The sequence below is a fragment of the Chaetura pelagica genome, unplaced genomic scaffold (genome assembly GCF_000747805.2).
Source record: "Chaetura pelagica isolate M959 unplaced genomic scaffold, ChaPel_1.0 scaffold117, whole genome shotgun sequence".
Taxonomy (NCBI): domain Eukaryota; kingdom Metazoa; phylum Chordata; class Aves; order Apodiformes; family Apodidae; genus Chaetura; species Chaetura pelagica.
In genome coordinates this window covers 8411007-8435434 of record NW_009954185.1, presented here as the reverse complement: position 1 = coordinate 8435434, position 24428 = coordinate 8411007, and the positions used below count along the sequence as shown (strand labels likewise).

The following is a 24428-nucleotide window of genomic DNA, read 5'->3' as shown; positions in this document are numbered from 1 at the left end:
ACGGCGTGGCAGCCAGCCGCGTTGGCGCGCGCAGCCGGACGCACATGTGGCTCCGGTCCCTCGGGGGCCCGCAGCCCAGCCTCCCCGCACTCGAGTGAAGGTTATTTCAGGTTGCTGTTGAAATAAAGGTACTCTAAGCATCGCTGAATCTGCTTTTAATGAAATGTTTCTTTAAGAGAGACTTTTTGTTTGTTCTTGTTTGGTGGTTTTTTTATCTTCTGCATTTCCAAGTAACACAAATCAGCACAAGATGCACTTTACTAACTGGAGCATTCAAAAAAAAGGGGAAAGTTGCCATGCCGAAGTTGCAGTTGTGCAATACCTTTGCATCACTTTGGGCTATGAAAGAGTGCTGAGCAGCCAGTCAGACTTCCCAGAGCAGCAGCTTAATGAATGAGATTACATTAGCTGAACTCAGGAGAAGGAAAATGGGTCAAAATAGCAAGAAATTCTGTTGCCTTTATATTTGGGCCAATTAAAAAAGATCACAGTGAGCAGATTTAGCTCACTTCTCTGATGTCTCTCCTATGCTGCTCAATAAGGTGGTTTCCTCCATTTTTGTCAGCCTCCAGGTAAAATACCTGGCAGAGCCAGTGAGCCTGTCAAGTTAGCTGAAATATACGGGCAGTAATACAGGATTTATACGACAAATGTATGACCACATCCCACTCGGTAGCTGCCTCTACCTGTAATGTCAGCGGTAATGCCTGTTGTGCTGAGAGGCAGTACCTGAGTAATACTGAGCACCCGCTGCTGTCCTGTTGAGCTTGTGCCCTAGAGCTCCTGGGCATCCCAGCTGCCCCACCTGCCTGACAGGAAGGGCTGCCCCTTTTGCACCAGGCAGCCAGATTACAGTTCCTACTACCAGAGGCCTGTCAAGCCCAGGGAAGATTCGTGGTTCTGACCTTCCTGCTTGATGCTTTCACAGGCAAAGCCCAGTTCCTGCAAACTACAGTAGCAGACCAGGGAGTGATACGGTGCCTGCAACCGTGGTGCTTGTTCTTGAGACTTACCGGTGGTGATGCCCCATGAACGTTCTCTTGTGGCTATTAAGCATCCCTCGGATGTGGTTAAAAGAATACCTGAAAGGTACCTGTTTAGAAGGAAGGTAGTCAAGGGGACGTTTGGCCTTTAAATTGCACTGTGTGCAGAAGATTTTATGCAAACGTACACAGAAAAAACAAGATTTGCCAATAAATGGAAAACTATCACTTAGGAAGATTTTGTTCTGGGGTACGTTTCAGTTCCCAGTACCTGAATCTTCCACAAATCATAGATTTATTTGCACATTTTGTGCTCTGCCATTTCAAAAGAAGCATAACCTGGGCCGTGGGATTTGTTGTCTCTAAATCTGATGAATACACCTCGTGTTATGTCCTTACATAAATACAGTATTTTTTAATTTTAGTTATAAATACATATTATAAATATATACTATACATGTATTTGTTAGGTATTTATATGACACATACCATTTAAAGAGACAGCAAAGATAAGACTGCTTTTTTTGTGGTAGCTGTATTGTGTGTCACAGGCTGTGATAGAACTTTGGTTTCAGTGTTGTGATTTCCCAGGAGTTAAAGCCACAACAGACATAGTTTATCAATATAACTGAAATATGTACCCCTTAATTCTTCAGACAGCTACCTCAGGAAGAAGGTGTTTCCTCAGGGAAAACCTGCATGCTGTTTGTCAGACCTAGGTAGCACTTTACCTGCTCTCAAAAAAAACGTACTGTAGAGGACAAGAGGGAGAGTGTATACTTTGGGGGAACACCCCCTGACCTCCAGTACTGGCAGAGCTTGGTCAGTTTTGTCAGTCTACCCTCTGAACAGCAGGGACTAGAAGCCCCAGAACTGCATGGGCGATTTAGCCCTGCTGAGAGATTTTCCTTCGTGTTTTTAATGCGATAGCTGTAATTTAAGCCCCATGTGATTGGGTAGCCAAGCACTAAATTGCACAAGAGAGGGATCAGGCAGAGGTTTATCAGCACAGGGGTATAAGAATATGCAATGAAAGTAGTTGTTCTTTCCTTCTTACTGACCAAGCTGTCCCTGGGAGTGCCTGGAGAAGGGGCCTGTCTGCCTTTCAGAGACCTGCTCAAAGGGAAGGTGGTTTAGTTAATTTTTCATCAGGCTGAAGGAAACTAGCTCCTCTATCATGATATATCTAGTCCTGCCCAATAGCACACCCCATTCCTTTTTTTTTGGGTGTGGTGTGCAGTGTTTTTTCCAGAAAGAGGAGGACATAGACAGCTTCTGTTTGGTTTTCTGCATGTTGCACTGCCACAGAGGAACAACTTGCAGAAAGATAGAAGCCCACTATGCAGCAAGTTGCAGGGTTTTGCCTCCTGTTACTTCATGCAGCTGGAACCAGCTTTGGGCAAGCTGGATGGTTTGAGTACCTAGAAAAATTATGTTAACACTTTTGTAAAACAAACTGGCCTGCTGCAGCCCTCACTGCACTGCTGTAACTGCCTGAAGTTAGGGTAGGGCTAAACAGAAGATGGGTAGGGTGATTAAGGAAATGTTGTAGGGCAGAGATAAGAGGTGGAAACAGCAATAAACAAGTTCAGTGTATGTGTGAATAAGAGATTTCCAACTGTGGTGGTTGTTAGAGGCAGGTATCTGCCAGGCACGCTGCAGATACGATCCATAGAACATCCGGGTTTCTTCAGTATGAAAATCAGGGTGCAAGAATGCTGTGCAACCAGCTCTCACCCTGAAGTGAACCTGGGATATGATTGGGAAAGCAGTAATTATTTCTAGGTTGTGCAATATAGATGCAGCCAGAGGGGCTGTGTTAGCAAACCTGTGCCATGTAAGCTATCACCAAGTAATTTCAGGATTACCAGCTATATACTAGAAGTCAGGGCTTGTAATCCTTTATATACTCTGTGATGACATTACTTTCAAAAATGTCCTGGTGTTCTATAAACATCGCACACATCTCATGCTGCACAGCTAACCCAATGCTGCAGCACTGACTGAATGTACCCACTTGCTAGCACATTTCTGCCTTTTACTTCCTCTCTCACTAAAGACCTGCACCAAGTAACCAGAGGAAGACAGAAATGGCTTCTTCCAAAATGAACTAGTGGTGCTCCCTGAGTTAGCTACTGCTTTTTATGGGAAACTGATACTAGTATTTCCTTTCTTGGGAATTAAAATACAGGAGCTCTCACTGCTGATGGACAGCTGTGGTCTACTAGGCTGACCCTACCAGCACATTCTGGTCTTGCTGCATGGCTTTGTCCCTCTTTCTCTTTGGTACTATGAAAGAGAGAGTATTTTGCCATGCTTGGTAAGTCCTGAGAAATACTATTGGAAAGCATAGTATATAAATAGTAGTAATAGTAGTCAAAAGACTAGTATTCAGTTCAAGCCAGTGTGTTCAATCATTTCTATTTCTTCCCCTTTCCTGGTTCATGCATGGCTTTGTTTTCCCTGTTTCTTTGCTTTGTGCCTTCCCAATTTCTGTTTGCCTGATTTTCTTTCTCTTTGTCACTTAAGAGTTATTTCAGCATTTGTCCTCCAACACCCAGAGGTTGTAGCTACATCATTTATTCACTAATGACTGCAGCAGAGCAGTACTTTTCCAATTTGACAGCATTTAGCACTTTCAGCTTACAGAACACTCAGACTTTTTTCCCTTGAGATAAACTGTCAGAACCCCTGACAAGGCCTAGTTGCTTAGTACCTACAGGAAACCACCCTGATACTGTTACATCCAAATAAAGCATAAACCCCTTTGGGCCCTTGCTTATCACTTGAAAAAAAAATTTAATAAAATTAGCATGTGACAACCACACTGGAGCTGCACAATGACCAGCACTTTACAGCATGTATGGAGAACTAAGACTAGTGTTTTCTCTGTAGGCAAAGCAAGAGCGACGGAGTTAAGAATTAATGAGATCTTAATAACTTAAAATTTCTAATTTTAACTTTTAGGAATTACTTATCTGAAGGCATCCAAAGAGAATCATTGTGGTTGGAGCTCTTGTTCCCATTACACCTTGTTGCTCCAGCACATTACAATTCCTTCACATCCCAGTAAAAGCAGACCCTTTCATGCTGTCAATAGGGGTGACAAGCAGTGTACACTGCAGCTGACAGCCTGCTCCCTCAGGAGGGTAACAATACATGTTCATTCCTTTGCTCCATTTAAGACGCTCCCTTGTAAATAGCAAGTAGAATCCATTAGGCAGGAAGGATGGCAGCAATGAGCTATGCAGATTTTTCCTCCCCTCCTTGTTGTTCATCCTTCACAAGAACTCATTGATACGATTCCAGCAGATTAGGATATCTCCCACTTCTTCGAAGTCCTAGTTCTGAATTCTTCCCTGCTTAAGTTTTTTTTTTTTTCACTCTCCATTCTTTTGTTGTTTTTGACTTTGACTGTTGTATGGTTTTGCTGCCTTTTTTTGTGTGCTTTCCTATTCAGTGCCCTCCCATGACTCTCCCCTAAAGCATGCCCACAGCTCAGCAGCCTGCATGCTCCTTCTTGTTTACTCCTTACAGACTTTCTAATCCTGCATGCTTTACCAGTCCCTCCATGCTCTGGTTTGTCTTCTAAATTCTGCTTTGCTTCAAAATTCTACTCTGCTTCTATCAGCCCATTTTTTTCTTAATCCTGTGCAATCTGGCTTGTAGTTCCAGTCACTGAAATATTTTCATGAAATCTGCATAACTGTATGGCCAGACACCTGAGTACAGGAACAAAACCATGATGCAAGAGAGTTCCTTTGCTGGACAAATTTATACCTGTTCTCCAAACAGAAATCCACTGTACCAGCAGAACTGCGACAACGCAACATCATCTGTGCGACATTTCCTACCCGTTTAAGCACATCTGTTACAAGTGGAATTTCCACTTTCCTACTACTCCCTGCCTCCTCATTCCAGCAGCCACAACTATGGCAATAAAAGCTTTTAAACGTATGCCAAGACAACAGCCAAGTCAATAAGGCACTTCTTTGACAAGCCTCTGAAATACCGGTTGCTCTAAAACCTTTTCTCTCCTGAGGCTTCCACCGCTGCTCTTTCCCCATTACTGCAACCTCTCTTAAGATTCCTTCCTCCTGGCTCCCTGTCTTGCATAACAGATGAACAGGAATTGGGTGTATTTGTCTACTGTGTATTTGAAAAAAAAGAACGTGTTTCTGTTCTGCCCTTTTTTATCATGCCTCTACTCTGTTTACATTTTTGCAAGCTAAACACGGCTCTTCTGTAGCATTTGGCTTTTGGCCAGAAAATCTGCAATGAAGCTTTTTCCTGCTTGCTTGCTTTTTTATTGCTGCCCATACTCTGACTAAAGCAGTGTGGCCTACCAGAACAAGGCATTGTTCTGTCTTACTTCTGTAGGAAAATTTAATCCAATACACTTCATGGTCTTGGCAGCTAAAATTGCTGCAACTTCTGAGTGCTTCATAAAGTAGCCACAGGTGCACTCTCCATTTATCCACCGAGATCTCCTTCCTTGTTTAGCAAAACATTATTTAAGTACTTAGCCTCTCATTGTGCTCCCTGGTGATTTCCTGAGGTAGCTTCTCAAGTCTCTGCTACTAATGCCCATCACTCACAACATGGAGCATCCTCAGCACCTTTTTGATGCTAAAAATGCAACACAACACATAGTTATTTTACTTAAGCACAGGAAGTTAGTCTTTTCTTACTCTTGACTATGCCACTTCATTGAGTGAATGGGCTTTATTTTTTTTTAAACACAGAAATACACCTACCTTCATGCATATTTTCCCTCCTAAGTGGAATGAATACCAAACAGCTTTATTTCTCTGGCATACTTAATGGGTGAAAATATCTAGGTAAAATTCAATAATATTAGTACACAAAGCTGAGGTGAGTAAAGGTGTCCCCCCCCCATGTAAATGACAGGTTCCTTCATGGGGGGTGAGTATTGTCCCATGAACCTGGTACAAGATCCATTGATTTTGGTTGCAGTCTTTCTGAGTGACAGAACTAGGCTGTGGGTCAGATCCTACCCACAGATATTTCTAAAATAAGCTAAAAATGGAGTATTGTTGTAGTTTCATTTAAAAATTGCTCTGCTAACCACCACATCTGGGTTTGTTTCAGGTTGACTGTCTGAATGGAAATGGTACAAGCCTGGGCCCCAGTAGTGGGTTTCACACTCCTGCCCAATGTAGGAGGATTTTTAGGAGGCAGGATAACCAAAAGACAAATTCCAGTGTGGTATGCACATCTACAGAAGCCATCCTGGTGTCCACCTAACTGGGTGTTTGGTCCTGTTTGGGGAGCACTCTACACATCTATGGGGTATGTTTTTCACATTGTATTAACAGTTGCCTGGTTTCAATGTTGCTTATTGTATAATGCTAGACATGAAAACTACTGTGTTCCTGTGGCTCTAAGTTTGTAAAAAACTGTGTCAAGCTGCCTGTTTAACAGGTAAAAACATGTTTGGGGAGTTGCGTGTGGGTTTGATACGCTTGTAAGCAGGAGTTTGAAAAGCTGCCATTACTGAGCTTTCCTCATTCATTCAAAGGGGAAGACCTGTTAAGCTGGCAGTGATGGAGCAAGGCAGCACTAGGATTTCTTCTTCCTATGTCCTTCAGCAGTTTTAGGAAAATAAGAAGGTGGGGGTGAGGCAGGGGGGAATGATGGGACTGAAAGAGAACTGTTCTAACAGAGCTCAATTAAAATAAACCAAAATAAAAATACACATTTCCTTTTGAATAAAACTGCCAGGGTGTCAAACTGTAAATGTCTGAAGCCATCTACTGCCTCCTATTTAACTGGTTTAAGATACTTGGCAGCACAGCAATTACTGTCAAATGAACAGGGAATCACAAGGCTAAATACCATTCCCACAGGTACCTTAAAGTTTAATAATAGTGTATTTTGGCAGCTGTTACTTTGAGAAAATATTTCTAGAGGGAGGCTGTTTCAGGAGATTGTTTGGGTAGCTTTGATACTCCTCACAAAATGCTCTAAAAGCTGTCCACCCAACATTATGTGCTTTTATGTCAACTGTGGTGAGCTGTGCCACAGAGAAGAGGTAGCACTCTGCTCCTAGAGCCTCAAAGGTTGGTGTAGCTCACAAGCAGTGATGCTTTGTCTTTTCTGCATTTGGTCATTAAGAACTAGCTACAGACTAAAACTGAGCATGTTTTTTCCTAGCTGACAAGCACATACTATTGCTAATCTAATAGTAATAGTTTTTAGGCTGCAATATGCTTTTTATAGCTTATCCCTCCCATTTCTTCCATTGTGACACATTTTAAGTGATTTGTAGTCTGTATAGAGCACTGGCTAACTTTATGAAGTTTCAGAGAGACCAGATCTTTTCCAGGTTAACATTACATAGTCACCCTGCAGGTTACCTTAAATACCACACCACCTGTTGCAAATATAGCAATTATGTGGTGCCTGAAACTGTATCTGAACATTAAATTAGCTCTCACACATTGTCCCCATTTTGGTTTAATTTTCTTTCCAGAAAAGCTTTGGCAGCCTCATGTACTGTCCCTCCTTTCCCATCAGTATTCTTTTTGCTTCATCTTCTTACACAGTATTTCTAAAAATTGGTCTCTATTCGTATATATTCCAGTAATTAATAAGCAGATGAATCAGATCATTCCTGTCCTGTGGAAAAAAAAAAAAAGTCTTAACAAAGAGACAAGAGTTGAGTGGCTTTCCCATGAAGGACTTCTTTCAATTTGACAATACCATTTGTAATCCCATTTCTGGATTCCTCATAGGAAACCTGGATATCAAGTATTTTTTAATAAAAATTGTGACAGCTTATAACTTACTTTGATAATACCAGAACCAGTATATTCTGAGGTGAATGGTCCCAGTAATGTACTATACATCTAGCTCAGATAAAAGATAATTTTTAGTACCTGAACTTCCTTCTCTAATCTATCATGTGCACATTCCTTGAAAATCAAAGAACTCTCATGCCTTTAGGATCTCTTGAATATATTAAAAGCAAGAAATAACTCAAAGCAAGATTTAATAAGCTTACATGTCTTTGTCATTTAGCTTTCTAGCAGATTGTACATCATGATCTTGATCTGAAGTCAGTTAGATGTACAAACAACTGTAAGTCCACTTTCTGGCTCTGTAAATCACTTAGGAACAGATATGGGTCCCAATGCCTTTTACAAAGATAAACTGTTAAGCTTTCTAATTCTTACTTTGTCCCCCGTTTCTTTTTTTTTTTAAATAATCTCTGCCAAGATATAAACAGCCAAGATATGAAAGTTGCATTGTTCAGTCCTTATGAAACTAATGGCCAAGAAGGAAGCTTTGTCACTAACTGGGTTAAGCAGAAAAGAAGAAAATCCTTCTTGTAGGAGCTACAAAAGACTATTAACTTCTTGCAATTACTCCTATGGATGTTTGTCTGCTCCTGAAAAAAATAACACAAGTTGGTCTCCATCTTTGCTCCGCTGCCCAAAGAAATACATATGAGCCACCTGCTGTCCAGCATAGTGCACTGTCCAGCTTACATGCCTACCAGGATGGGATCAGTATTTGATTACTAATTTTGAAACAAGGCATTTTATCCATGGGATTCTACTGTAGTCACTTGGAATAGCTGTGCAGTCATCTGGACTGAAATCTAGCTAATGTTTAAAGGGAAAGTCAAATGAGCAGAAGAAATAGTCTTAGGTGTCAAATGCTCCCTGTTCTAACCAGGCTCCTTCAAGGCAAAATTAAATCTTACATTAATAAACCTCCTAAATCCTGAGAATTCTCTCTTTAGCAGCTTATGTTCTGGGATCCCTCCAGTGAGCTGTTCTTCTATGGCATTAAGATGATCTGTTGAAAATCTTCAAAACATTTTTGGAAGATCTTTCTGTATCCAGGATCCTGCAGAAAGGAAGGTTCTGGAAATCTTTGTTCACCTCAGCTTTATCCCCTTCCTTCTGAGAAGTGACTATAGGGTTCCTCCTGCTCTCATACTAACCATCCCCATACTCGCCTTTAGGATGTCACTCTTCTTATCTTTCCTATATTAATTTAAAGTTAGTGGCTTGTGGGTTTGTTTTTAAAGCACCACCTCTTAGTACTAAAATTAACAGTTACTTCACTCTTTAGACCTTTACCTTTATCCTTGCTTCCATTTCAGCATCTTTTAAGACTGAAGTGCAGTGTTTCATCTGCTTTTCTGCATCTAAGAAGTGAGAATTCTGGCAGGATAGGGAATTTTTCTCCCTCCATATTGATGTCTGCAGGAAGCAGGTCATCTACCCTGTGCAGGCAGTTACTTTTCCAAGCAGTACCTGTATATCTACTTCTCCAAATTAATGTAGATCCTAGCACTGAAGTAATTTTATTTGATTAAGAATGTGTGGTTGCTTTCTAACCAAAGTACTGAATGACACCTTTTATTTGCTTTCTCCAGATACGGCTCCTACCTGGTGTGGGATGAACTGGGGGGCTTCAATGAAGAGTCAATGGTTCCTCTGGGTCTGTATGCAGGGCAGCTGGCACTAAACTGGGCATGGACTCCAATATTTTTTGGAGCACACAAAATGGGATGGGTAAGTGGAAAAGTAGTTTCTCAATCAGGCTTCTGCTGTCACTTGCAAGGTGGAAAGACTAAAGTTTTGTATCATGATCTTTTCTCCCTGAAATTGAGCTGAGTACAGAACGTGGCTTGCAGAAGTTTTTAAAAATTCTCTTTAATGCATCCCAGCAGCCACTTAAGAGAATTTACATTATCTACAACATCCTGAAATGTTCAGATTTCAAGAAGCTCTTTCTGCCATCCCTTGACAAGGGCTTTGTGTGACTAGAAAATGCAGATTTATGCCTCACTAAAATTCCTAGGTATCTCTGGCAAACAGCAGCGAGAAGCTTATCATGGCATTACTCAGGTAATTAGCATGCATTTTTAGACAAGACTAATTTTCTGCAGTCTGAAGAGAAACAGCTTGCCTCAGAAATAAAAATCAATAATAAAAATAGAAAATACTTGCCTGGTTCTCTTAACATATATTTGCAATGCTGTAACAGTGGGAGACTTTGCAATCTATCACTGATTCTTTCACATGGCATCTCTTCAGGCAGCATCTATGACATGAAAAGACTGGGTAAATTTACCTAGCTAAGTGACTTGCTCAGTGTTGCATTGGGTTTGTACTCAGTGGAGCACTTCCTGCTGTCAAAAAAAAGAGGGTATCGGTGAGGGGGATTTTCTTCTCCCTCTTCTGCTCCCAGCTGCAATGGCCATCTCTGTGACTCTTGTATTATTTTATGAGTCAATTAAACTTGTAATTCAGCAGAAACGTCTTGTTTGGTTTTGCTGGCTTGTTTTCTGAGAAGGAATTAACTCATGGAGGGATCCAACAAATCCCAGAGCTAAGTGGAAAAAGCCACACAAAGACTATCTAGTCAAGAAAATGCAACAAGTGAAAATAACACTTCCCTGTGTTTCAGGGGCTGGTCACTCTCCTGCTCACCACTGGTATGGCAACAGCTACAACTGCTTCCTGGTATAACATCAACAAAACAGCAGCTTATTTGATGGTTCCTTATTTAGCTTGGCTAACCATGGCTTCTGCACTCAATTACCGTGTCTGGAAGGACAATCGCAAAAAGAACCTATATGAATAAATGGTTTTCAGCCAAGACAACTTTTTTCCACAAGAATTTTTCTAAATGAAGTTATGACCTTATTTTGTTTTTAGCTGAACTACTTACACCACTAGTTTGTTAAGTACAAGTTGACAAATCAGTATTTGTTTAAAGCAAATGTCTTTACTTGGCAAGTCACAAAGAGTAACTGGGTTTTATAGCAAACAAAAAGAATAATGCTGATTTAAAAGTACTAGTTTTCTGTACTACAGCATTACACTTTATATGACTACAGCATTTTAACTATTACCAGAAATACATATGAGCTCCAACTTCATTATGTTCAGAAGAAACCCAGCCTTATATTAACACAGCTTCCAGAAAGCTGCTCCAAACAGTGACAGGCATAATTGTGGCCTTAATCTTTCTTATTTACCACTAGACACAGAGCTTTAATGTATGGTGTGTCCCACTACAGCTGTCAGGTACTTATCTTCTGGTCATTGTACTCCAGAAATGTTTTTCAAGATCTTTTTCACAATCTGTGCCTTCCCACTTTGAAGCACTGTGCAATCTATTGTTAGCTAAATGCATTAAACTATATGTAAACTTATTAACCTTGTTCATCTGTTTTTATTGTTTTAAATGGTTTTAAAGCTGAAAAATACTGAATGCAATAGGATGCTGTAGCCTCAAAGATCACCCCTTTGTCTCTTCTCACCATTGCAATGGGCAAGACAAAACAGGAAATTCAGAGCACCTAGAGAGAAACTAAGAGGATCTAAATATCTAGGAACACCTCTGAAGCATCACCAGCAGCACTGCCCAAATAGCACTAACATACCTTGGCCCTCAGTGTGATGCCAGTTCACCCTTAGACCTTGACAGTGGAGCTGGCAGCCAAGCCACAGGTGGGTCAGTTGCCCAGGAGGGCAGTACATACACCGTAGCAACTAGGGTCTCATACCTGCACCTTCTCACTTTAACTGCTTAGAAATAGCAACAAGGATTTCTCCTCTTCAGAGATATGGTAGCTGACATACTAAAATCTGGGATGCTTAGTTCAAACAGTTGCTTCCTGTAAAGAGAAAAACATATCTTTTGTCTAACAGCACAAGAGACTATTTTTGCCCACAGATTATGGTCCCACTGCACAAATCTTACTGCTTTTTAAGTCATTCTTCTCGTTTGCCAAGTATGACATCACTTTCTTCTTCATGATGAGAGAAAAGTTGTCCTTTATTCTAGATCCCTAGGCCCTTTGTTACATTTTCAGGTACTTCAAAGGCAGAAGGTGTCTTTCGCTGTCATACAAGTGACAAATCTGCTGAACAGTACTGCATATCCCCTTACATCCAGTCTTCAAACACCCATTACTGTATTCTATACTGCAGAAAAACGTTTTCCCTGCATCAGGAGCAGTTGCACCATCTATGTTAACACTTCCACCATGTTTCTTTAATCACATTTAAGTAAGGAGTCCAAAAAAGTTCTGACTTGTGATCAGGCTGTCACACCACTTCTGACTGTGCAATCCAGCTCTCCCTGCTGCTCCACCTGTGCAGTGACTAAACTTCCATAGGAGACAGATGGTTTATTTCTCCAGCCTATGTTCCAGTCAGTGGAAAGAAGCAGGCTTCTGCAGATCGGCCTGAGATAGCCTAAAATATCCCTCTTGCTCCCTCATCAGGAGAGATAGCATGCTGCATATTTGCAAAGCTTGAAGTAAAGAAGGTTTACAACATAATACAATTTTATAGCTGTACATTGCTCTCAAGCAGATCCCGATTGCTGCAACTAGATAAAAAAAAAAAATCTACTCACATATTTCCTGACAGTCAGCAGAATTTTTGCAACTTGTACATCTATCCAAAGCAACATACATGTAGCATCAAATTCCTAAATTTCACCAAATTATCCTGATTTGAGAAGGGAGGAAAGATTAGGAATTATTTACTTCAAACTGACACCCCATTCCCAAATATCTCTATCTTAGGGCCTAAGCTTTGAAGTCCAAAGACTGCCTGGCCTTTGAGCAGTTTCCCAGGCCCCTTTCATTCCTTTGGGCTTCTTCTGTATTCCCATGCTGCTCTAGATATTGCATCCTTCTCAATCCCTGCCTGACCACTTCTCAAAAATCTAGTTTCTTTAAGGGGCAGGGTAAGGATGACAGGCAGCAGTATAGGGTTCCTAAATGCTGTGGATTTTCTTTTTCTTTTTTAAATAAGAAAAAAAAGAAAAAGCCATCACATCTTTAATGTCATGACCCTAGTAGTTCATTATACTGAAATACCATATTCCCATCAGAACATTTTACATCTTTGTATAACAAAGGGAGAGATAAGAAAGATATACAAACTCCAACATGATTCAGTAAATTACAGTTTTAATGTTGTCATGAGTAACTTGTGCAATGTTTCCCAGCAAGCAAGCAATCTGGCTACCTGAGAAACAAGTCAATTGCTCCAGTTACTGTCCTATTTTGAGGTCTCCTATATTCAGTAAACAAGATATTTGGTCAACACAAACCGATCGTTTGTAGAACTAAGCAAGACAAGGAAAATACAGACAAAATTATTATCAATACAATATATGGTATATGCATATTCTTCTGATTTGAATTCCTTTTTTTCCTGGGTTACCAGTATAGGAAAATAGTTGCATCAGCAGCTCATAGAACTGAAATATAAATCTTGCTGTTAAGTGTATCTGTGAAGGAAATTATTAAGAGATAAGCCTCCTGTGGCTAGACAATGCTCGTCACATGGCAGCTGTCTGTTTCATCCAGAAATAGGGTGCTGAAGACATCATTAAAAAAAGTAGGGTGGTATTTGCAGGCTCTATCACAGTCGGGATTAAAGTTCACCTCCAGTATCTGAGGCTGCATAATTCTTTTCCCTGTAAAGGGGAACACAAACATTGCCTCTTACTACAAGCTCTGTAGAGATCCTGAATCTGTCTTTAAGCCAGAATATATGAAATGACTGAAAAACACTCCCATCTGGCAAACCAGCAGGGTGTTTTTATTTCAGTGGGTATGGGTTTTTCTGGAGGGACAAAGGTCCATTCCACCACCAGAGGACCGTAATTCAATGGATTCTACAATCATTGTTATAATTCATTGTCTCATTTAGAATGAGCATTTGCAGCAATTGAATAGGATCTCCCCAATACAGCTGTCTTGCTTGACCCTTACAGCCACTACAGGACTGGGCTAGGGGCATCTGCCCAACATACAACATCCAATCACTCTTCCAGCAAACCTGGGCACAAACAATGTATTTTCCCTGTGTCCCAAGGACCACAAGGTCACAAGAATACACTCCATTCTCTTTAATAGTCCACCAGGACTCCTTTTTGTGTTTGGTGCCTCTGTTGCTCTTCTACATACAAGAGACATGCATCTGGGTTGGGCATGCTTACAGAACACTTTTGAGCCTCCTGGTGAGATAACAAAGAATTCACCCAGATTTTGCTACCAGTGCTCCACAACTGGCTAGAAGGAAGGCTCCAGGTAATTGTTAGCCATGCTGTGGCAGTAACATGAAGCGGCTTCATATACATGTTCTTGCAGAGATTTGGCAACAACTGAGTGACAGTCCTGAGGACATCAATACCACTGAAATGGTGAAACTGGTCCCTTCCCTGCTTTAAAAAGGAATTGCACATTGAAAACACTGGGCTAAGCCTAGAAGCCACAGACAGTAAAATATCTTTTGAAGGTTTTCATAAAGAGACAGGTATTTCAAACATTGTCTCACCATAAATGGGAAAGAAAACTTGTTGCTGTCAGAGAGACTAGACTGCTGTACAGTTGCGTTTTTTGGGGGGGTGTGGGGGGGTTTTTTGCGTTTTTTTGTTAATCAGAGAATGGCAGTAGCAGGGTCATAAGGGAAGCAAGGATTCAGCCATAGTTAACACTACCCCATCATTACTGTTAACCAGCACAGCAGATGCTAACTCCACAGATCTGCAACTCCAAATCCACTTCGATGTCAGTGGGAGGCACAGAGCATGCAGCTCATACTGTGTGTAAAACAGTAAGAGTTCAGACAGAAGAAATACATTTCTGAAAATGTCCACAAATATAAAGAATTCAACATTCAAAGAAAGGAGTTTCTCACCATCTCTGCTGGTGTCCCATTTTAGCATCAAGTCAATGGCATATATTGCTCTTGATGATGGATAATCACAGATGCCAAGAGGTGCAGGTTTAGCTGAAGCAACTTGGAACAATTCAGCAAATGCCTTAAAAATATTTTCCTAATAGCAGAAAAAGGTCTCTGAATGAGAATGAGATTCCATAAAACCAGTAAAGATGTTTTTAAAAGACTTTGTATAAATTACACTAGCCAACAGATGAAAAACTGCACAGCACTAGCTTCAAAATGTGTGTTTAGACCTAAAGTGAAAGTGCTGAGCACCTGGCAATATCTACAGACTTTTCTAGGGAGCAAATCAGTGCTACAGAAATCCTGAAAACAGTGCATTTAATATTAAAATTAACCCCCTTCTCAGGCATTATGAACAGTACTGCACTGTATACTGCTGCAATACAGTATACAGTTTATTGTGTGTCAGGAGAGTTCTGTGGACACCAGCAGTGCAACTGTGAAGTTCTGGCTTTTTCCTGCCTATAAACTTCCACTCTAGCTTCACACATTGGTTTGTTCTGCAACAAAAAATCTTCTATCTACTTTAAACCTCTAAAAAAGTGACAGGGACACACAGATTTTAAGAACATACTACATTGGTACTTTGAGAAACAATCATATCTAATGTGAAAGTGAAATAAACCAGAAAGAACATGCAGGTGTGAATTTCAGCATTTAGTTTATCCTGCAGTGAACCATTCCTTCTGCAAATAAAAACATGGTGTGATACTTCCCACTCTGCACACAATACTACTTAGGGTAACCTACAGTAATGTTCTGACATTTCTCTTTTTACTCCTTGTAGTTTATTCCAGACTATTTTTAACCTAATCCTGCAAAACCTGTCACACTTTGAGTATCACTGATTGGATATGAGGCCCTAGTTAAAACTATATAAATTAATTTATGGAAATCAACCCACGGGTAATTTATTCACTTTTGAAAGCATATGCACCAACAAATGCTTGGCTACTGTTCATCTTACATCTCTTAGCCCCTGATAAATATGTAAGAATGTAACAATGAACCACCTCTTCACGTTAAGCTTTTTATTTCAAGCACAAATTACTGGCAAAAATCAATGAGGAGGCCCTCGTCTGCCTTTCTGTATGTTTTATGGAACTACAGTATTTGGAGCTTCCTCTTCCCAGATAAAAGATGCCCGAGTATTGGGGAACTATCTGCTTTCTTATGAAAAGTCATTCATGCAGTGACCAGTGACAGGGCTCTGGCCAGCTCGCTAAGGCAGAGAAGCTGGGGCAGCAGCTGGAAATTCTGCCTTGCAGTCTCAAAGGCAAGATGTAATTTAACAAACAGGGCTTCTAACTGACTAGCTCAGAGATAAAATATTGGTGGAAGAGGGGTCCTTCAGGAAAGAGAGAAGACCAGCCTAACATTTTTACTTTTAAATATGCCACAGTATACAAATGTAGCTTCTGCACCATCAGTCTGGCAGTGTAACCCTTCAAACACAGTGCCCCTGAAGCAGTGGCAGGACTTACTTCTATCAGCCACTTGGGCACAGGTGGGCACATCCTTATCTTGTAAGTGAGCTCTAGTGCACTACACAGCAAACTAACCTGAAAGTGTACAGGGAGATCTTTAGATCGACAGCTCTAATTAAAATATATAGATCATAACCTGTGATGCCATTCTACTGAGACCACTATATACTGTAACTTCCTATTTCTTTTAGTGTCCTACTTGTTCTGACACCTCCTTATCTTTGTGAAGCCATTTGCAACAAAGGAAGCCAGAGCCTGAATCCTACAGTAGTTCAACTTTTCTACAGTCATGGAAGCAACATCTGTACTGATCAGCACAATTTATATTCTGAACTTCCCTGCCATTTTTCATGAAATACTAAGTCTTCACAACCATGGGCTTAGATTATTAGCAACCTTCTGTAAAAAGATGGAGGGACATGAAAACAATTCTACTCCCAGAATCCTATGGGTAGTCAGGACCTGCTTGATTAGTAAGTCCAATATAAAGAATTCTCATAGTGTAATCATGAAATAGAATTCACACATGCTAACAACAAAATATTTGAGAGGGAATACATTAAGTTAACAAATGCTTCTAAAGTAAAAGTTAACTTTTTCTGTCCTTTGTGGAACTGAAACACATGAAATACATCTTATGAATAAAAAAGCCAATACCACTTTTGGAAAAGCTAGTCTGCTGAGTAGAAAAATAAATAAATTACTATTTACATGAGAAAGAAGAAGTGCTGACTTACTTGTACTGTTGGCCAAGGATATTCAGGATATTGTTTTTCAAACAGAGGAATAAATTCTTCACAGTGTACCTAAAACAGTTGGGAGTGACTGAACAATCAGATGACAAGAAAGTGAAACATCAAATATTTGTTGCCATTCATACAAACCCTGGCAGTGAACTAGGGAATTAGACAGTTCCTGAATACCTTCCTTGATCCAGTATTTCTTGTTATAAAAGACCACACTGGATATTTGGACAGTTATTAGCTACCATTTTAATAATTCTTTTCTGATCTCTTATCAATGTGAGTTATATTCAGAATGTAGGTTTGCATCACCTTATATAACCACAGATGATTAAGGGTCCAGAGAGGGAAGAGTCTAGGAAAATACTGGCTTAGGATACTTTTGACAGCCTCACTGCTTAAGTGGATGTGAAATAGGTTATTTGGCAAAAGTCACAAAGGAGGCACTGGAAGATTTTCTAACAACAGAAAAGTAAGGGAATGTTTTAGGCTGTTTGCCTACCTGTTTTAATGTGACACCAGGAGCATAATTCATGACTGTGAAATGCTTCTCATAGTCATCCAAGTCATCAAGGGAAAATGCCCTAAAGAATAAAAGAACTCCTTAGTTTCCAAAGTATCAGATTGAATTTTAAGCCCCTCCCCAAATGAATGAAGGGCACTTAATTACCGATTTGAGAAGCGCAGCCAGAACACATCATAGATATACAGCCTGAGCGGCTTTACGGACCGCAGCAACACCACATAACGGATGTCAAATTTAACCATCCCCACATCCTCTCTGTGAAACAACACTGGATTCTCAATGTATTTGCACACAACCTGCAACAAAGCAAAAACCACTCACAGTAAATGCAGTTCAGCTGAAGTGAAAAAGTGTCACTGGATCTTGATGATTTAAGCTATTCTCGAATGCATTTCAGTTTTTTGTTAGAAATGTGCACAAATACACAGTGTTGCTATGCAAATAGGTACCTTTTAGCAAACTCTTTGACATCAGGGTGAGGAAAGAGGGAAGGCAGAATGTATTGCTTAATAATCACAATATAATTTTATTTATCATTTTAGTGACTTTGTTGTTGGGAACTAGAATACTGAAGCAACTCCCTGTGCATTTTTGCATTCCAGAAAACACGCAGTCCACACAGCAAGAGAAATAAAGCTGAAGTGACACTGACATATGACCACAAATTGCAGATTCCCTATTAAAAAACTCCATAATTCATCTATTGTTGGCAAAGACAGTACTTTCTGCCAGTACTTTGAGCAATATCAACCAGGAGACAAAGCAATAATGTTCCAAAATTTATGACCAACATTAAGCATAGTTAATGTGTGTTCATGTTAAAGTAGCAGCACACTGGAGTGTGCTGTCATTGCTGTCAGGGCAAATTTTATTTTTTAAATAAGAAAACACCAGGCTCTGAGTTAATCACTGCAACCAGTGGAGCTGACCAATTTGCATATTAATCAATTCTGAACTGATTGAAACTGTATCCCTGTGGCCAGCATATGAAGAAAATTAGTATTTTTAGAACTACTTCCAAGAAGGGTTTTTGCAGCTCTCCCCTTTAAATCACATTCAAAACTAGGCTCTCTAACCTTTGGGCTGCTTTCCCTATGCCTGATGATATTGTTAAGGTTGTTGGTGATGTGGGTATCCAGGCTTCTGGCCAAGTTCCATGGTTTGCATATCCAGTGATTGTCTTCTCCTCTAAGAGGGGGAGAGAGAGAGAGAGAGAGAGAGAGAGAGAGTGTGTGAGAGTAAGTATCCACCTCATTCATCTGTCTGAACATCCACTTGAACTGATCTATCTGCTCCCCTGAATAAATACATTATCAGTATCAGTGCAAAAACTAAGGACTTTTGACTGACAGCTGGGAACAGTGAGCCTTTACAGGGGAGAAAAGGCAGCAGAAGCTTTCACTGATCTTTTCAGTTAGGGCTTAGCATGCTCTCACCATTCATTTCCTTCTGCGTCTGACTCCTTCAAAAAGGGGAAACAACACATCAACACGGCAGCAGCATCAAGAATACACAAAGGTCATGGTGCAGAAATCATACTGCCTGGAGCCTGAGAACATTCTACCACAGCATCATGCAATTTTCCCAGTTGATTCCCTAGTAACATCTCCAAATCATAACATCATAACTCATCTCTTTGGGAAGAAATCACAAAATATCTCAGCAGTTCCTACTGCAAGAAAATGAAAGCGCACCATTATCTTCTCACTTTATAGCTACCTCAATGGGCAAAACTACTTGACATTTCCTTGAGGAAAACAAGCAACATGCTGGTCTTACTCAGAAAGATATGTTGAAAAAGATGTCTTCCTTTCATCAATCGATTAAAGCATCCTGAGGAACTTCTTGAGCTCCATGATAAACAGCATAAACCAAGCTGAAGTTAACTTAAGAGGGTATGTTTTGGTTTTTTTATTTGAAAATTCCTATCCCCCCCTTCGCATTCTCTACATACACACTGTATTCATGGTCAATCCTTGATACTTAAAAAGGAACTAAAACACCTCACAGTAGGGATACATAGAAGGAGCACTCTCTCCTGGTTATGCTGGTCAGTAACAGAATACGTAGAGCAAAGAATTGCCAAAAGAAACGCCTGGCAGGGGGCGCCACAAACAAGCGACACCAAAAAAGCAGCCTCTCAACCGGAACAGTCCATGTCAGCAGCAGAAAGTGTGAATTTAAAATCCTAAAGCTCCACAACTGCTTTAGGCTAACATCAAAACTCAGTTTTACTTTCATAGTCTTACAGAATCCAAGTACATTAACTCTAAACATTTTACACTCTGGTTTAAGTGCAAGAATAACTGCTATTGTTCCCCTGGAAAAAAAACCAAACAACAAAAAAAACACAAACGTGTTGCAAACAACAACTTGATGCTTTCTGTATCTGCTAAATACAAGAGGTAAGACCTTGACTACAGAAAAAGCAACAGCTTTCAAATCTGTATCCAATCATGACAAAGTTTGTGTTTCAAAATGTGTTGTTTAATCATTCTTGCAGTGAAGAAAATACCTAAAAAGCTCACACTTTCCACACAAAATTCACTTGAACACAAATGCAGGAAGAGCAAACTCATGGTGATGTAACAGCTAGCAAGCCCAAAATACAGGTTAGCCATAACTGAGTAAAGTGGCAAAAAGAAAGTATAAAATGTAAGGAAGTGGAAACACATCCCACCTTCTGTTGCGTTGCTGAAAGTAGCTGATGAACTGAGGCAACTCTGTTTGGAGGTTAAAAGTACGAGGCAACCACCTTGGCCCATCTGGTCCTCCAGCTCGTCTAGCGATGGATGCCAGGCAGTCTTTGACAGTCAGGAGGTTCTCACATGGGAACTGATTCAGCATTACCTCAGGCCTTTCCTCACTTAGCTTCCTACAAAACACAGACACTGTTGGGTGAGGGAGGAAGGTTGGGGATGACTTTGGGAGTTCAGTTTTTATAGTAACAAAAGATTTTGTATTATCAGGGGAATGACTGCAACCTATAATCTTTGAAGTGTGAGAAGTTGTAGAGGATGTCTGCTTCTCCCTCGTTGTCTGTGAATACAAATTTGGGATGTGTCAGGTTGTTGAGGACTTGCTGAATGTCTGTGAAAACCCTAGAAGAAAAAGGCGTATGAAAAACACATCAGCTTGGTTTCTGAAACTGATCAACTCATGCATGAACAGAAAAAGTTTTTAAGCTTGGCTTCCTACAAGAATTATGCTTTGCGAATACACATGGTCTGTGACAACCTCAATACACAGCAACATTTCAAATTGAAGCGAAACAGATTGAAATTTTGAATTCTGAGACAGACATCTCAAATATAGTTTATCTCCTATAACTTTCACAGAAGTAAGAATCCAGAACTAGTGACTAAGTCTTTGACAGTGAAGCACTAACACAAATTCATTATTCTACATGAAAAGTTCGTAAGTGAGAGAGACCCTGTGAACGCCTCTGTTGCTGGAAGAGCCCTAAAACTCAATCTGCTGTCATTCACAGGAAATATATTAATAGGAAATCTCGTCAGTTTAACTCAGTAATTTCCAAAGACTATTTTCAGAACTTCATATGAACAGAAACATTTCCAAATGATCAAAACATGTGAAAGTATGCATATTACCTATATGTACAAAGTACACAACTTTGAGGTTTAATATGAATCTTTTCCCAGCCCCATTAAAACCCACACAGAAACCCAACCCAAACCTAATACACATTACAGAACATAGCCAAGAATGAGGCAAAGTGTTGCACATCTGAGGAAATTCCCCTCAAATAAAATCAGTAAGTTGTTTATCTGACATGCTAAAATAAGCAGACTGAAATACAGGCTATTTTGATCATTCTGCATCTTGACATGAGGTCACTTAATTCAGAATTCAGCATGATGACTCAAAATGAGACAGTGTCATAGAAAACACTTCTCATTGTGAGAGAATGTTTAAACAGACTAAGCAACTGCTAATATTTCCCATAAGAAACCACTATATTTTTCCTCCTCTCCAGACCTATTCTTACTAGTTGTGTAACTTTCCTCTCTTCCTCTGCTACTAACCAACTGGAAGATACATTCCCTTGGGAGACTTCTCTGAAATGAACTGTAAAAATACCCAAGTCACAGGGGAAATATATTCTTTAAAAAGAAAACTATGCAAGATATTTTCCATAGCTTCATGTGGGACATACTACAATGACTATACTATTTATGCTAAAGCCTAACACTAAGAGAGGTTACTTTATTGCAGAAGAAGCATCAGCCTGGCAGCCCTGTTGAAAGAAGTCACAAGTCTTTCCCCACTGTTGCAACGGAGCAAAGTTAGTATTTCCATACAGTCCCACCAGCATTTCCTTTTGCAGTATGTGGCTTCTTGGTTTTCCTTATGAGTCTGTACACCGAGGGAAAGTACAATACCAAATCTGTTCTACTGGATCCAGTACAAGCTCTGTCAAACCTATTTCACATACAAGATATCCAAAGACCCACTAGTTTGGAGGCACCTTTTAGTCCTCTGTGAAGCAAAGGGGAATCAAAATGGTGGCATGAAAATAAAAGCCTTTCTTACAGCATTATAAGACTTCAAGCATCCAACATTGCCCACAAAAACATGCAGGCAAGAACACATGCAACACAAGAAATACTGGAATTTAAGGCTCAGATCAGTCCATTACAAACATGCCCTACAAAACAATTTGTCATCTCACAAAGACACTAGTCCTGTGTAGCTGTATCCAAACCTAGCTAATAGATCGTAACAGCAATAGGATCATCAGATCTACACATGGAGCTATTCTGCTTGTTGAATCAACTCAACAAACGAGCAGCAATATGTCGGGTTTTTATTTGTTTGGGTTTTTTTCCCTTCTTGTGATTAAGCTCCCTTAGCATGGCATGGAAATATTCTGACACCATACGGCACAATTTTTTTGTGGCAGAGAGCTGGAATGCTGGCCTTAAGAATTATCAGCTTCTGGTCCAGGTTATATGAGTGTTATCTGGTTTCCAGCTCAGGAAAAAGGGTAAAAGTCGCACAGTCAAGTACAGAGTTGGGTACACTTAGTCTGAAATGCAATGTGGTTGGATAAAACTTGTATAATGTTATGTATTTGGAGTACAGCCATGATTAGAGCTGTGCTAAGGTAGTAGAATAATTTGGTTAGTTGTCTGCAGAAACAGTCCAGTTACAACTGCTTTCTCCAGGACAGAGGTGAAACCTTGGTTCAAAATTAGCATCACACTGGAGCTATGAAGAGCCAGAGACTCTTTCGCATATGAACCATCAGAGACCTTGAATGCATTTAAAGGTAAAGCTGAAAGAAAGGGATTTTTACGGAAATTCGTGGAAGTAACGCAGTAGGGGACCTTCAGGAGCAAAAAGAGTAAAGCTTCCTTCCCCTCCAGTTGCAAGTACAGCAAATACCTTTGAAACCTTTGTTTCATCAACTGATGGTTCTCACAATTCTTCTAACTGGGTAACACATTGAAGGTGTTAAAATAGATTAATTGGTGCTTAAGGCCAAACAAATATAATTTCTGTGGCAAATTTCCTTACTCCTGTCAGAAAGGGACAATGGTACGAAAAATGCTGCTGTAACACAGGCCTGAGACTAAGGCATTTGGCCTTACACAGCATGGAAGGACACTTGAAGAGCCTGGCAGCATCTGATAACTCCAATAAACTTTATTCCACATCATTCACTTGATATAATTTAATCAGTCAGAGGCTCCCTCTTCCCCACTCTCTTTTTATTCCATGTTTCCATATACACCATTTACTAATAAACTGCCATTGCTGGCTGAGCACCAGCTAGCTCTCTCAGCTGAAGAGCAGAGTGTTCTGTACACAAATTGGGGATTCAACTGAGAGGTGGATCACCTCCTGTTGCACATCCAAACATTCATTTACCTCAGTGTTGATTCACTTAAGCTCTCAACATAAGCTCTACATCACACAGATAGACGAGTAGTGACCTGCATTCAGCCACTCCAAACAGCAGGCTTAAGAAAAGACTCCAGTACTCAATCCTCTAGGTATTAAAAACAAAGAACTCCCTTCTTAAAAAAATAATACTTATGCTTCAAAAAACTCCCACTACAACACTGAGCTGCCTTTACAGTTACACAGAAGACACTGGTATATTCTATAATATATAGTTACCAAAGACTAAAGGACTATTAGATTTCCTTCCCCCCCCCCATTATCTTACAGCTATACACAAGATTTCACAGAGGTGCTACTCATTAACAATAAAAGGCCTGTTTTAATTTTTGAAATCTAGGTAAGAAATTCGTGCCAAAAGACCCTTAAATATGTATGCTTTATTAAATTTATTTTATTTCATATTTATATTTTATATTTATATTTTATATATTTATTTATATTCTATATTATATAATTATTTTATAAATTTATGTAGGCATTATTATGCTTGCTTATCAAACACAAAGATACAACACAAAAGAAACAAGAGTTAAATCTGTCTTTGCCAAGTGCAGTGTGGGGAACGGTCCATCTTCTTTCCCCATACATAAGACTAAACAAAAAAAGCCTTTCAAGCCAGCAAAGCAAGAGTGACGCCTTTTCACTGATTCACTCAAGGACAGAATGAGCAGGCCTCTTGCCCTACCAGGTAAGTGCATAGCAAAGAAGCAGCACACGGGTTGTGATAGCTGGCAGAAAAATAAACAATAGATTAAAAACTGCCTCTAACAGAATACGTACCTGGCCAATAGTGATTGGCTAATTCAGACAGAGGTACTTTCTGGAACAATGGTCTCTGATCCATAAAAAGAGTAGGATCTGCAGGGCTCTGCTCGCTCTCTCTGCCTGCTTGGAACGAGACCCCGCTACAGTACCTGAACCTGCCTGAACGCCACTGCTGCTGCCCGGAGAAACGGAGAGGGGGGGGGCGCCGCCTGTGCCCGCTCCGCGGGGATCGG

General features: G+C 40.2%; 3 protein-coding genes across 3 annotated transcripts in view; 1 reads left to right on the top strand and 2 right to left on the bottom strand.

Moving 5' to 3' along the window:
• Positions 1–5050, bottom strand: part of MCAT (malonyl CoA:ACP acyltransferase (mitochondrial)) — a 7654-nt gene extending 2604 nt beyond the window's left edge. Inside the window, exon 1 of the mRNA XM_010003028.1 lies at positions 4838–5050. Coding sequence (XP_010001330.1) covers positions 4838–5050 — 213 coding nt within the window. The remainder of the gene's footprint in view (positions 1–4837) is intronic.
• Positions 5051–6096: 1046 nt separating this feature from the next.
• Positions 6097–10668, top strand: TSPO (translocator protein (18kDa)). Its single transcript, XM_010002980.1, has 3 exons — positions 6097–6296; positions 9397–9535; positions 10434–10668. The coding sequence occupies exons 1-3, from the start codon at positions 6109–6111 to the stop codon at positions 10608–10610; spliced, it is 504 nt and encodes a 167-aa protein (XP_010001282.1). The 5' UTR covers positions 6097–6108; the 3' UTR covers positions 10611–10668.
• Positions 10669–13035: 2367 nt separating this feature from the next.
• Positions 13036–24428, bottom strand: part of TTLL12 (tubulin tyrosine ligase-like family, member 12) — a 31244-nt gene continuing 19851 nt past the window's right edge. The window contains exons 7-14 of the mRNA XM_010002979.1: positions 20484–20600; positions 20180–20374; positions 18576–18687; positions 17644–17795; positions 17476–17557; positions 16968–17036; positions 14696–14834; positions 13036–13469 (exon numbers count right to left, since the gene is read on the bottom strand). Coding sequence (XP_010001281.1) covers positions 13318–13469; positions 14696–14834; positions 16968–17036; positions 17476–17557; positions 17644–17795; positions 18576–18687; positions 20180–20374; positions 20484–20600 — 1018 coding nt within the window. The 3' untranslated portion in view covers positions 13036–13317. The remainder of the gene's footprint in view (positions 13470–14695; positions 14835–16967; positions 17037–17475; positions 17558–17643; positions 17796–18575; positions 18688–20179; positions 20375–20483; positions 20601–24428) is intronic.

Coding starts and splice junctions, on each gene's coding strand:
- TSPO (XM_010002980.1), top strand. CDS start 6,109: ATGGAAATGGTACAAGCCTGGGCCCCAGTAGTGGGTTTCACACTCCTG. Junction 6,297..9,396: donor GCACTCTACACATCTATGGG/GTATGTTTTTCA, acceptor TGCTTTCTCCAG/ATACGGCTCCTACCTGGTGT. Junction 9,536..10,433: donor GAGCACACAAAATGGGATGG/GTAAGTGGAAAA, acceptor CCTGTGTTTCAG/GGGCTGGTCACTCTCCTGCT.